This window comes from Penicillium waksmanii (genome assembly GCF_028829765.1).
Source record: "Penicillium waksmanii strain IBT 27052 chromosome Unknown utg000008l:1.0-5622682.0:1.0-5626561.0, whole genome shotgun sequence".
NCBI classification, from domain to species: domain Eukaryota; kingdom Fungi; phylum Ascomycota; class Eurotiomycetes; order Eurotiales; family Aspergillaceae; genus Penicillium; species Penicillium waksmanii.
The window spans coordinates 3,981,820-3,995,891 of record NW_026643254.1 but is presented as its reverse complement, the minus strand read 5'-3'; the positions used below and the strand labels follow the sequence as shown (position 1 = coordinate 3,995,891).

Below are 14,072 nucleotides of genomic sequence, written 5' to 3'. Positions count from 1 at the left end.
TAATCTTCTTAGATCACCTTAGTCCTTGCACGACTTCCTTCTCATACGCGAACTCAAACCCCGACGTATCCGCCCTATCTCCTGTCCTGTCTCTGCCTGTCTCTGCCTGTCGTAGGCTCCACCCCATCACCCCCCCCCCCTCAAGCTATAGGCGAGCCGGGTTGCGTTACGACATACGCGATGCGACACGGAGAACCCGGCCAATGCACCCGGGTCCCCTAAATCCGACTCTACGGAGTACCCAGTCCACAAATCCGCACTGTCCAGACGCCCGTCGATCTGGACTCGGCAGGTGTCGGCCGCGGAAACGATTGACCACGATTATTGGGGGAACCCTCCTCCAAGCTCAGCGCAGTTCAGCTCGGCTCCAGTTTCGTAACCCTGCTAGTCTTCTTTTCTCCAACTGACGTGGAAACGGTTGACTCGTGCGGTTGCACTGTAGCGTCGCGTAAGCGTATGCACATACATAGTGCAGCCCCCGTTATTGTTGCTTAGCTTAGTCTAACTACTAGTAGCTTCTTTTTCGCGTCTCTCCCACCCAACCTTGTCCTCTCGCATCGGAGTCTTCCCTCCTTCGGGGATTTTTAAGCGTGGAACAATACTCCGCATTTCCCGAAGGCAATTCTCATAGGCTCGTCGTTAACTCGTCGTTAATGTTGCTGAGTTGGGCTTGCATGCAGCAGGCATCAAGACAGGCAGAGAGGCGGGCAGGGAGGGCAGCAGACAGGGGTGGGAGGCAGATCTCGCTAAAAGGATCGGTTAGTCGCGTCTCTGATACGATGGCACTTGCTAGGATGTACGAGTACTCTGTAGGTGAGTGGAGGCGGGCTCGGGTTCGGGGCGTGTCGATCAGGGGGGTGGAGGTGTCTCCGACGAAGAGAGGGTTATCTCCGTTGTCACGAGGCTCTTGGGTGTGGTCCGTGTGGATGAGATGAAAGGAGTGGATAGTCTGGGATAACCCCGAAGTTGTTGCGACGCCTGCCGAGCAGGATTTTCGCCTTCATTCCAAGGTTGCTTTTATTCTCTATTGGTGGGTGGAGAGTACGGACTTGAAGTGGAGACTCCGAAGAGGTTGCCCGCTTAGGTGATGATCAGTCGCGATGGAGTACTCCGTAGACGTAGAAGTACGAATAGACACAGATGGACCACACTTCCGCCCGGCCAGGTGGAGCTTTGCTTTGTAGTAGCCGCCACTTTGATGAGGATAGTCAGTGTCAAGCTGAAGGAGTAAATTTCAGTCTGGGCTCATTGCTGGTGATCTACTCGGTGAATTGAGTTTTTATGGTCTAATTAAATTCGATTTTCTCGGCTGTTCTATGCTCCCTCATGACCCTAACTCTGGCCCAAAGTTATACCACTTTTCCCGACTTGTATACATCTCAAGGGGATAAATTGAAGCTATAACCATCTTCCTCGGCTACTCGTTTACTGCTCCCTTAATTGCTTTCGCCTTTTCTTCGTACTTCGTTTCGCTACTGGCACTGCGTTGGGTACAATTTGCTCGTCTCCGTCCCGGGTTGAAACCTTGTTTGCTCATTGTAAAAATGGTCTAAACATTTTAAGATGTTCATTTTCTCCGTGGTCTTTTTTCTTGTTATGAGTAAACTCTTCATCAAAATTTCGTCGTTTGGTGTATAGCTGGGCCTTTGTGTTCTCTCCAAATGCCCTTATACTGAATTCTGGAAATCCAGAAATATTCGTCAACCAACAACGGGGGCGTGTAATCGCGCCGTGAGTTATATTATCCCTGGGAACAACAGTTTGTACAAGAGCAAGATTGAGTAGCTTGACGATGATACTGACTTAATCCTCGACAGAGGTATAGTCAAGCCTTGGGGAATAGTGGCTATCATATGACATGGGTTTGGTGTTTGTCTGGTAAGGTCTCCATATAAGAGAAAGATAGGAGGAATGCTATGTAGTATAGAAGAGTTAACGCCTACAAAGTTGTGCCAGACTTCTAGTTGAAAACATTATATTACACACTTACTCGGAGTTTATTCATCATTACAGTCGTTTTGCACAAAGTAACCCAAACAAGGAAAATTAGAATGCTACTAAGAGCATCATTCATCAATCATACTAGTATGAAAAGGGTGCTTTGTAAATTCAAGAAGCATCATGACTTAGAGTTGCGATACAGAGTTAAATGGGGTTACTAAAAGCGACCCACTACCCAGACTTCATTCTCTTCGTTCCAAAACATGATAAAAAGTCACTATATTGCAGTGGATCGAGATGATAGTGACAACCCGTAGTAGATCAATAAGAATATTATGCCTCCCGACCGCAGTCGTACAAAGAACTTGAAATATATTCAGCGGGATAGAGCTTGGCCATATTTTCGATATTGTCTAAACGAATTTCCCATTTGGTCTTGGTCAGAAGCTTGACGTTGCCTTTGGTGGAGAGAAAGTCAATGAAATCCACGCCATATGGGCTGAGGACAGGAGGGGGTATCCTATACCAACGGTGAATGATTACTTGGTCTGGTTTCAAAAAGGACTAAGGGAAATCTATGAATGCTTTTCATTATTCCATAATTTTCATCGTATATCATGTGTTCGTATCGCATTAATCATCGACTGGCGTAAACTTCAACATTAACTTTCTTCCACGCGGCAGCGCAATGAATTCGTAGTGCTGCTCAATGCCTTCATCGTCTATAGTAGATGTTGTGAAGTTTGAATACACCGCCGCCATGACCAATTTTATTTCTGCATTCATTAGCCTCATCCTCGAAGATCCATATTTAAGGGACGCACCTTGCAATGCAAAATTACTCCCTAGACACATGCGCCCGCCGCTCCCGAATGCAAAGAATAGTCGCCTCATGTCGTGAATATTGTCGCCTGCCTGGAGCCATCGCTCTGGCAGCCATTCTAGAGGGTGCGGGTAGACCTCGTCGATTCGGTGGAGGGAGTAAGCAGTTGAGCTGACTCTTACGCCGCCCGGGATGTTGTCGTACCCATGTAGAGTTGTGCCCTTTTCTGTGGTGGGAGTAATGCGGGGGAGTTGGGCTGGAGCTGGGGAATGAAGACGAAGGGTCTCGCGGACCATGGCGTCAAGCAGGGGAAGGGCGTCTATGGCGGAAGGAGAAGGGAGGTCATTATCTCCCCCTGTGCTCGAGCCTGGGTACCGTAGGGACGGAGATACGGTCATTAGCTCCTTTCGCAGCTTAGCTTGAAGCTTCGGCTGCTTCGATAGCTCCCACATCATGTATGTGAATGTGATGCCAGTCGTTTCATGACCTGCAACTAGATGGTCCAGCAATTCGGACGCGATTGCTAGATTCAGCGGACGCGGATCGAGTTCTTTCTGAGAAAGGAGGCTCTGCTGCAACTGGTCATAGATGACTGGATTCGTGGATGGCAGCAATTTCTCCTCATCACCGAGGACCTCAATCCTGGACGCCTCCGTTCGTTCACAAAGCTCCATGCACCACAGCTCAATGAACCCCATGTACCGGTCGTCCCGACTCAAAAACTTGAACTTCTCATACTCCTCCAGCCAAATAATCCACTCCGGGATATTGAACAGATACCTCGTCCCTCGTCTCAACCCAAACAAGAATGAGGAAGTAAAGTCCATCCCAACAGCTTGGAACGTCGGCAGGACATTCAACACTTCTCCATCATTCCCCGCTTTCTTGAGAATAGGCATCAATCGATCCCACAGGACAACCTTTGAGATCGTCTGCAGATCACCAGATTCCTGGAGAAACGACTTGGAGAAGGTCTTGCTCAGCATGCGCTTCTGGTGAGCGTGTGGCGCATTGTGCACCATGCCGACCATGTTTTCAACGTTGAAATTGACAAAGGCATCGTTGTAGAAGGCGTGCTTCTCGAAAGCACCGGTATATATGACTTTTAGACCGTGGATGGAATTGACACTCAGTTCCTCTGGACCGAGACGGACGATGGGGCCGTGCTTTTGGTGTAGGGCATCAATGGCGAGGACTTCTGTGCCTGTGCTGCGCTTGTGCTCAATCCAGCGCCCGCATAAGGGAGACGTGAGGTGAGCGTTAGGGATGGAAGAAAGCGGTGAGAGGAAGTAGGGGTATATAACATGATGGTAGATGAGGTAGGAAGCGAGGATGAGGAGGGCGAGGAAGGTGAAGGGGATCATGGTATTACGTGAGGAGGGGTGAAGAGGAGGAAAACCAAGATGCCAATCAAGCGGCAGTTATTTCAATTGACAGTCAGTCCAATTCATGCTGTGATTTTCTCATGCAAGGAGTCGTCTGTCTGGTCCCCGCCAAAGCAGAGCAAAGTTCCTGGCGTGGCAATAAAATAGCGCTGGTGGGGCCGCAACCAACACGAAGCCCTAACTGTCTAGCAGGCACACTAAATAGCAGGAAGCTGCAACTATGCTCTAGTCTTGCTACAGAGTTTCACTGCCTCAGCTGTCTGAAACGCAGATTCTGTACCGCGCGAATTGCTCCACTGTCGACCAGATGCGCTGAGTGGATTCTATGAGGGGCGGAGGATTCTGCAAAACTTAATACCACCATTCTTTTATAGTTACCCGAAGCGGCCTGCCCCCAACCCTTGCCTTTTCTCCGAAAGCCCTTCATTATTTTCGCCGTCTATATCCCAGTATGCCCCGGATCAAAGACACTTCAACAGTCACCATGACGTTGGCCGAGGAAGCCCCCTCCAGAGGCCATGTATCCCCTAAATGGCGCGGTACCCAGGCCGACCAAGCCGATATGAGTGCTCTAGGGAGAGATCAGGTTTTGCGGGTATGTTCAAGATTCTACGATCGCAGCTAATGCACATGAACTAACCTTGCAGCGTAACTTTCGATTCATCTCCATTGTAGGATTTGGCTGCACGCTGATCGCCACGTGGGAGGTTGTTTTGACGTATGTCATCCTTGTCTACATTTTGATTCAATGACTGATCGTCCATGTAGTTTACTGCAACAAGGATTGACAGACGGAGGAACTGCTGGGCTGATCTGGGGATTCCTCATTGTTGCCGCCGGGTTTCTTCTTGTGTTCTTGAGTTTGGCTGAGATGGCATCCATGTGAGTCTGCCTGACTATTGAGGCTCTGTATCCATTCTAATTCCCTAGGGCCCCTACTTCTGGTGGACAATACCATTGGGTATCGGAGTTTGCCCCTCCTAGCTGTCAGAAATTCCTCAGCTACATAACTGGTATGCTCTTCTGGTTTCTAGTCTATTCGCCGGATACAAGTTAACAACATAGGTTGGCTGTGCGCCATGGGCTGGCAATGCGCCATTGTGTCGATCGCCTATCTGGCTGGAACGATCATTCAAGGCTTGATAGTGCTAAACAACCCAGATTATGGCATGGAGGCGTGGCACGGTACCTTGTTGGTGATCGCCATCACCCTGTTTTCGATTATATTCAACACTTCTTTGGCCAAGCGGCTGCCCTTCGTGGAAGTGTTGATTCTGATTCTCCATGTGTGTGGCCTGTTCGCTATCATAATTCCGCTATGGGTACTTGGTCCTCGTCGCAGCGCGAAGCAAGTGTTTACTGAATTCAACAACGGTGGATCCTGGAACAGCGCGGGGACTGCCACACTTGTTGGATTCTCGACCACCATCACAGCGCTGATCGGATATGATTGCGCAGTGCATATGTGTACGAATCTTCCCAAAGATTTCCAGAAATTCTGCTGACAGTGTGAGTATTTAGCGGAGGAGATCAAAGATGCATCTGAGACATTGCCAAAGGCGATGATCACCTCGGTCTGCACCAATGCCGCCTGTGGTTTCCTGGTACTGGTGACGGTTTGCTTTACCCTGGGTGACATTGACGACATCCTGGCCACTCCAACAGGGTACCCATTTATGCAGGTATTCTATAACGCGACAGAGAGTCTTCCGGGCACGAACGCCATGACCGCCATTCTGGTGCTGACCTTGACGGCGAGCACGATCACAGAAGTTGCAACGGCATCGCGTCAGTTGTGGTCTTTCGCGCGTGATCGCGGCCTTCCTTTCTCGGACTTCTTTGGATATGTATGTCATTCCATTTTCTCCCTTTTCAGGCTTGAGTCTCCTAACAGAACGAGGTTAACCCCGGCTGGAACATCCCCTTGAACGCCGTGATGGTCTCATTGATAGTGACAATCCTCTTGTCGCTCATTAACATCGGCTCTTCAGCTGCGCTTCTCGCCATAGTGACCCTTACCATCGGAGCAATGATGTCCTCGTACATTATCACGATTGGTTGCGTGCTTCTGAAGCGCATCAGAGGGGAGCCCCTCCCACCACATAAATGGACACTCGGCCGGTTCGGCATGGCCATCAACATTGGAGCGCTATGCTTTCTCTGTCCAGTGTTCGTGTTCGCCTTCTTCCCGCTCACCTCGACCGTTGAGCCTGAAAGCATGAACTGGTGTGCAGTCATGTATGGGGGAATTCTGATCATTGCAGTAGTGTATTATGTGCTGCGGGGACGGCACCATTACATCCCGCCCGTTGCGTTGGTGAAGCGAGGGATTTAGTTACTAGCCACTTGTATGACTTTGGCATTAGACAAGCAAAAATAATTCTGTGTTATTATATTTAGAATGGACCATGCTCGGACGATAACAATGCAGAGGACCTTCCTATAGAATCGTACATAGGGGTCGAAAGCACAGTGGAGCGCGCGTGGCAAGAAGAGCCCACTTTGTGGATTTGATAAGTGGAGAGCTCCACTCAAGCTGTAAATACTAGATTGGATGTTAATGAGCAGTACTAAATGGAAGGAATGACTTGGCAGAGTGTACGGAGTACTCATACGATATGCATAATGGGTCTGAAACAAGGTAGTATGCATTACTTATAGATGGCTTCGCACCAAGTCTTCCCGACTTGGCATCCCCGTGTTATATTCCTAGGTTCAAGTTGAAAAAGAGGAAGAGTCAATTGAATTCAAAAGGAGAATCATAATTTCATGAGCACACCCTTGATTGGTTTGTAAGTTCTTCCTTTTTACGAGTACCAGTCTTCTACTCGTTCTTTATGGTGGCATATGGAGGGCGAGCCCTACTATGCGGCCCCATCTCCCGCCCGCTTGGCAGTTGGCGTAGGGAAAGGCGCCCCCTATGCAGCCCGACTCCATATTTCGCCAACTCTATCTCGTAGCTAGCGCAGTCCCAAATTGCAAAATCCACCCTGTCGTGCCCTGAAATATCTCGTATATTCATTTTTTTTTTCACCTGGCTTTCCCCCTGATTGGATATTTGGGATCCAGCACGGAGTCTTGTCAGTTTCCATTTGTCTGCTGTCAATTTCCAATCGTGCGCTGGTTCCCACGCTAAGCAGGGATATGGCTTGGAGCAGGTACCGTGCATCCGAGGTTTTCAAGGTTTGGAGCTTCGGTCGAAATGCCTTTTGTGCACACACCGGCCGGTGGCTAGTTACTAGTAGTAGTACCGTGACCAGAAGGATCGCTCCAGCTGATATCACAACCCAAAAACTTGATATATCACGTTGCGTTGGATGTTAGATCCCTTCATTTGAATTGCCCGAGCTGCCTAGCCGCCAGTCATGGATTCGCCGTCATGATGGTTGATTATTATTATTTCCATTTCTTTTCAGAACATTTTCTCCCTGATACTTCTGCATCACAGACCACACTTTGGTATCTGTGCCGCAATGGCCATCAAAGTGCCTCCGGGCCAGTCGCCGCCTTTCGAGACGATAGACGACAAGCATCATGCCGGGATTATCATCATAACAGCCGCCATCTGCTTGGTGATCTCGCTGGTCAACCTGTTGATCTGTGTGTATGTGCGAAAATTTATTAGTCCTCCATGGGGATCAGACGATATGATATTGCTGGGGGCGACGGTACGCAATTGAAATCCATTGACAAATCAATTTATTTTAAACGGGACTAACATGATATCATACTAGATTACTGCGGTCGCCGAGTCGATCGTTATATTTCACTCCTCGAGTATCGGATTCGGGACTGATATATCACTGGTGGCCGAAAACGTCGTCAATCACATACAAATGTACCTATTAATTACCTCCAGGATGCTAAACCGAATCGGATACAAGGAAGATACTGACAGGCATAGTCCCTCGTTACTGCCGCTCGCTATAAAGGCTATTTAGTACGGCTACTAGAGAACATCAGGGGATTAGGGAATTAAGCTTGTAGGTGTCGGCGAAGATTATCTTGTTGGTCCTGTGGCTGTGGTGAAGGTGGTGGTAGGTTTCCTACAGGAAAACTTTCTTTATTTGCTTCATCGGTGGCTTTATCAGTTATTTCACTAGTTGCTTCTTTACTACCATCTTCGGTATCTATCGTGGCCTACGCCAATAACGCTTCGAGCTATCTTACATGCTTGGCTTACTCTTCCATAACACGCCCTTGTGCGCGTTGGTTATCATTCAATTACTGCATTTGTTGTATAACCATCGCCACCATTGTAAGGGTTGTTCGTTCTGGGGCTCTATGATAGCCCAGAGGTTCACAGGGGAACCAGTGATATGGTGTCGATTCAGGGTAACAGCATTCGCGTACTGTTGTTTTTGTATGCCTGGAAATCACACTTCTAGGTCCTCGTCAGAGGTTTAACGATACGGTATCGGAAGATTGTTATATATGAAGGGCTGTAGCGACAACTGTTCAATTATTACTAGGCCTGCATGCTGTTTACAACAGTCTTGAAGAAGGGGAGTTATCTGTGCGCCATTCATCTTGTTTACCCTGGGGAAGGTCACGTGCCACCACGTGATATAAGATCGGGCCTGGGCCCGTTACACTAAGGGGGATATCGCACTAAACCTACATCGTACTAACCCGGTTTTACAGTATCACTGTTCGGAGTATTGAGTGGTACTGACAGCAGAATTACCATACCGAATCTCCTATAATTCCTGAAATAAACGTTAATTTGGCATTTCCTCAAGTATTGGAAGATGCATTTGACTGATGTTCTCATACGATGTTGGGCTATCAAAAGCTTATAGTCGATAGCGAGATCTGCTTCCCCCTGACGGCTGGATTTCTTTTCTCGGGTCCCACCGCCAAGGCCCTAGCGCAGATCTTGTATTGGCCAGACCACACTAAGTTGAGGGCCACCGTAAAATACTGCTTACCTAGTACCACAACGATCAAAGCTTTACCAGATAAAATTCGGAGCGGAAGCTGTAATATTACAGAACAGATACATTACCGAACACGGGCATGAACACACTGGCCCTCAACTTAGTGTACCCCAATAGATGATCTGCGCTAAGGCCTTGGCGGTGGGACCCGAGAAAACAAATCCAGCCGTCAGGGTGGAAGCGGTGTAATACGGGGTGCGCGGAACTCTAGAAACGAACTTTTAACACAGAGTAATAGGCTAGTAATCCTTTTTGCCCTCAAGTTGATTTACAATTTAGCGTCCAAACCGGATGACCGCCGCCAATTTAGGAAACGCCACATGACGCATGCCGATTATCTGTGTCCACAACCTTGTCCCATTCGTCCGTGGTTTTGCGATCTGCAGTTCTATATCGGTCAAATTAGAACCCGCTTGCATCCGACTGGTATTCCCGGTATTAAAAGAGATAATAGAATAGTGAATGGATCCTGAATAACCTTAGCCTAGGTGCTTTGATAACGGTAGCGGTGAGTTTTCCCAACTAATGAGATTGATTGATGCTGAGGGAAATTAGGCAGTGGTTGTGGCGCAGATCTCGACCACATTTACTTTGAGCGGACTCTACCAGATTCACTGGGTTGCTCGGAAATTATTCACAATAAGCCTGATGACGTCCCTATACGCCGTTCAATGTGCAACTACTTCGCACATACATATTTATTGCGCATTTATTACCGATGATGCCTTGCCTAGATGCGATATATCCGTTAATATGGGCATTCTGATTATCAAGGAACGAAAGACTCCATCTTTGCGAACCCAAACGTGGACTGGAAACGACTAGAACTACCAGTAGGAGTCCCGAGTATATTAATAGTATGAGGTCTTGGACTTACAATGCAGATGATCATTCTAAATATATAGTTAGATTTCCGCAAACGGTTGTAGTCCTACTGAGCATTGAATTGGGCTCTATCACGATAGAATGTTCCAGCCTCGTAATCGAGTCATGCATTGTTTTTCAAATCCCTGTTTTCAGAGAACTCCAAGTTCTTTCATTTAATACCTGCTAGAAAACGCACTGCTGTGACAGGATCGATTCTAGATTTCTTGGTAGGGTGGGGAAAGCTTAAAAGAGTAAGCGATGCTTAAGTCCGTCTGAGCCGTTAATTATGATGGGTTTATCAGCCTTGTATTATACTCTTAGCTTCAAAATCCCTAATAAATGCCCTTCAATCTTTTTGCGGGTCGTTTGCCGCACCTCTTTGATAGTGAACAGTGAGTGATTCTAGTTATCATCTGAAGCGGTTGCTCGAAATCAAAGAGATAGGAAGATGTCGATACAGCCTATTGGGTAATGGCTAGCAATTGAAAATAGGTCTTCGAGTCTAAGTATGCGAATCTAACAGATCGAGCCCGATCTCAGATAACCAAGATCGAGCCCGATCTCAGATAATCAAGATCAAGTTTTGCCAACTACGTCAATATAAGGTCTAGAAGGTCTAGAAGGTCTAGAGACGGTATATGCTCATATGATACTTGTTTATAGATCTATCAATGCATTCAAAAGAAAGATACTCGGAAATTGCGGAAGAAATGAATTCTATAGACGTCATGACATTTAGGTCAGAAATCAAATATAAAAGTGTACGGATACAAACTCCATGTCTTTAATTGAGTCACTCAAGAATTCATTCATACAATCATTCCACGTAATCATATTCCAACAAAATGTTCTTCGCCATTGGGCTTCTTTTCCTTTCTCATTTGGTAGCTGTGTCGCTAGCAGACTGCTGTGATGCGCACTTCGACTTCACCGATGGCAAATGGATCTGCGCAGATGGTACTGTGTCTACTCCCTGCTGTGGAAAGGGCCCATGTAATGCCTTCTGCTGCGATTGTGGTATGTTTTATCCTGATCTGTTTAACGGGTTCTAGAGATAGAATCCTAACCTTATTCACAAATAGATTGTCGATATCCGAGCTCCAGGAAGCGAGACCTACCATATATAATGGAGCGGGCTGATAAGATCGACTCTCTGTTCAAGTCTGTCGACGCCGATGGTTCTGGAGACGTGGATTTGGGAGAGTATATTACATGGGTGACTGATAATTTGGGCCATGATCATCCAGTATCGCCCAGCTTGTACCAAACCTACATCGACTATTTTTATTCGTGAGTATACATATGTAGGAGTTTGCAATAATGGCGTTACTAATCGGTACAGATTTGATACGGACAACAATAAAAAGCTTGATCTAGGTGAGGCTCAGGGTGCAAATTAAAATGTTGTTAGTAGTAGGCCAAAATTGGTTATGGGTATTGAGTTAGGATTTTGCTGGGAACTCACAGTCAGACAAATTTGATCCACTAGGCAGTCTTCGGAAAAAAGTGAATTTTCGTTTAGTCGGCAGTATGTAGTAATAACAATCATTTCTTTTTCGCCCATTCGTCTCTCCCCTTATTCTCCTCCATCACGAGTTGCCCGCTGCTAAGATTGGAGCTGCATATATCGCGGCTCGGCTTAACCAGGAGAACACACGACGGGCCTTGCACATTGGGCCCTTAGCTAGAACCTCGTAAAAATGGAATGTCTTGAGTTCTCCAAAAAATCTTCGAATTAACTCTCTACCTCTCAAAATGCTGCGTAATCGCCATCTACCTGAGGTTAACCCCGCGGCAGCGCCACAAGAGCTTTCTGTGGGCGACATTAGGGTTGAGCACAGTGGGTGCTATTGTTTCAGTGCTGGTTATCTCGGTCGACTGCGAGGGAAATAAGCCGTGGGCTATACCTGGCGCAAGTTTCAGAACCTAGTATGTCTACAATTTAGCTCTTGAGCAACAACCACGAACCAAACACACGGACATCGAATGCGATATACTAACAGTTAAAAGTTCGCACGCTGGCAAGCGATTGCCGCGCTTGACATCTCAACCGAAATTTTACTTTTTACTTACAGTATCGCTCTGGTCTAGGGTCTACAGAGGCATAATTCACATAATATCGTGATCAAAGTATGCTTTGCAGCTAGACTACCGTGCGCCCTCCTTCCAAGTCCGATTCCTAAGTACCACTACATACCTCAACTAACACAAATTTGACTGATAGGCTAATAGTATTTTCGTCTCTTCGTCTCTCCACCCTCAGAGGATACACAACTACTGAAAATCCCACACTCGCCGCAATTAGCCATACAGTCTTCACCCAGCTCCAGCTCGACTATTCGCTAATAGCATGCACGGTATTTTGCCTGCGCCCCTTCATGAGCGCCCTCACAACCCATTACGGCACAGCCGGCGACTCCAACCTTGCCAGCAGCAGCGGCGGCTACAGTTTCGGGTATGGATCCAGGAGACAGGGAAATACCGATTCCTACGGCTCGGGGCGGTCGCGGGATTATGAGATGGGGAGAGTGATGGGGCGGGCCGGTCGCCGAGCAAGTGGAGTGATCAGGGACAGACCAGATGTGACCGATGGGAGGGGCAATAAGACGGTTGTCAATGAGGCTGCGAGGTCAGTGCACTCGAGGGAGGGAGGCAGTATGCACAGTGGAAGTGATGGAAGCACAAGGATGATTATCCGGAAGGATGTAGAATATTCCGTTTCAGTGGAAAACTGAAGTACTCATGAATAATTCCCTCCGCAGCAAATATCGATTGAGACACATTCAGTAGTCAAGTCAAGAGTTAGAAATATATTAGAGGTGGGGCCTGCTGACAGGAATTGCCCTTTTGAGGCTGAACTACCTGGGTAAGCCTGCACTGCCCTCGGGCCCCAAAACGCCCTCTCATATATTTTAAACAAACCCCACTTTGACAGACAAGCGTTTGTTTTGCGCGAGTCTTCCCTTCTACCCATCGCAGCCACGACTTATAATTGAGTCCCGCTCAGGATGAGCGCACTGGTTACTGAAAGGAGGCCACCAAGGAGTGCAGTCGACGTACACGAAATGAAACTCCGCAGGAAACTTCAGAACAAGCTTAACCAGAGAGCTCATAGTAAGCGCCTGAGAGTTTCGACATCATACTGCGCAATGCTTTGATGGCTAACTACCATCTAACAGGGGAACGACTTTCCGCGCAGAAAAAAGGAAACGCCAACCGGACCCCTTATCAGATTGGCCGTTGGCGCCTCGTACAGGATAATCCTGAACAAAAGCCACCTATTCCAGACCACAGAAGGAAATTCGCTAATCACCGCCTGTCGACTCACACTAAAAGACACCGTGAATTCACAGACTGGACTGCCACAACGTCTACACCCACCTTTCACCCTCAGATGACTCCTTCTCCCCGAGCAGATTTTCTGCTCAGCCTCGTCCAGTTTAATGTATACCGAGGTCTTTACGATAATAAATTAACTTTATCCCGATCGGTCGATTCTATATTGCCGGGGCATGACCCGGTGGCCTTTGACACGGCTTTCCCGGGGGTCTTCCAAATCAGCCCGAAGGCAGAGACACCGAGCTCGCTTGCGTTGACCGAACTACAGACACGCATAATCCATGCCCCTTGGATCGACCTTATTCCGTTCCGACAAATGCGAGATATCTTTATTCAGCAGCAATGTCATTACGATCATATCGCGCTTCTACTTGACATACTTGGAAACGTACCCGATCTCGAATCTCTTTCTTCAAGTGATGTATTCCCGGCGTTTCAGAATGATGCAAAAGGCTATATTTCCGACCTCGAAAACCTGGATGCGGACGAAGATGGGATGACTTCATCTCGAGCGGGATTTATTATTTGGGGAGATCCGTCCGACGAGAATAATTGGGAGATAATGCCGGGTTTCTTGAGAAAGTGGTCCTGGATAATGAAGGGATCTGAATATTTGATACGATCAAGTAATAGATGGAGAGCTATAAGGGGCGAAGAACCAATGGATCAGATGACATTGCAGTAAATCAAAAATTATGAGAAATAATGTCACTGAATTGCGACCACATAACTACTTTCCAAATGTGGAATACGTGGTAGCTGACCAGGCCCCAGTTG

At 47.5% G+C, this 14,072-nt stretch overlaps 3 protein-coding genes across 3 annotated transcripts; 2 read left to right on the top strand and 1 right to left on the bottom strand.

Annotated features, from left to right (window-relative positions):
• Positions 1-2,574: 2,574 nt before the first annotated feature.
• Positions 2,575-4,128, bottom strand: N7481_009843 (cytochrome P450; the record flags this gene model as incomplete). Its single annotated transcript, XM_057269062.1, has 1 exon — positions 2,575-4,128. One exon carries the CDS (start codon positions 4,126-4,128, stop codon positions 2,575-2,577), a length of 1,554 nt encoding a protein of 517 aa, XP_057119739.1.
• A 505-nt stretch (positions 4,129-4,633) lies between these two features.
• N7481_009842 (uncharacterized protein) lies at positions 4,634-6,484 on the top strand (the record flags this gene model as incomplete). The annotated part of the gene is made up of 7 exons (XM_057269061.1): positions 4,634-4,744; positions 4,797-4,867; positions 4,918-5,031; positions 5,080-5,162; positions 5,215-5,616; positions 5,671-5,996; positions 6,044-6,484. The coding sequence occupies 7 exons, from the start codon at positions 4,634-4,636 to the stop codon at positions 6,482-6,484; spliced, it is 1,548 nt and encodes a 515-aa protein (XP_057119738.1).
• A 1,138-nt stretch (positions 6,485-7,622) lies between these two features.
• N7481_009841 (uncharacterized protein) lies at positions 7,623-12,691 on the top strand (the record flags this gene model as incomplete). Its single annotated transcript, XM_057269060.1, has 5 exons — positions 7,623-7,817; positions 7,884-7,987; positions 11,739-11,885; positions 11,967-12,077; positions 12,181-12,691. The coding sequence occupies 5 exons, from the start codon at positions 7,623-7,625 to the stop codon at positions 12,689-12,691; spliced, it is 1,068 nt and encodes a 355-aa protein (XP_057119737.1).
• Positions 12,692-14,072: the final 1,381 nt, after the last annotated feature.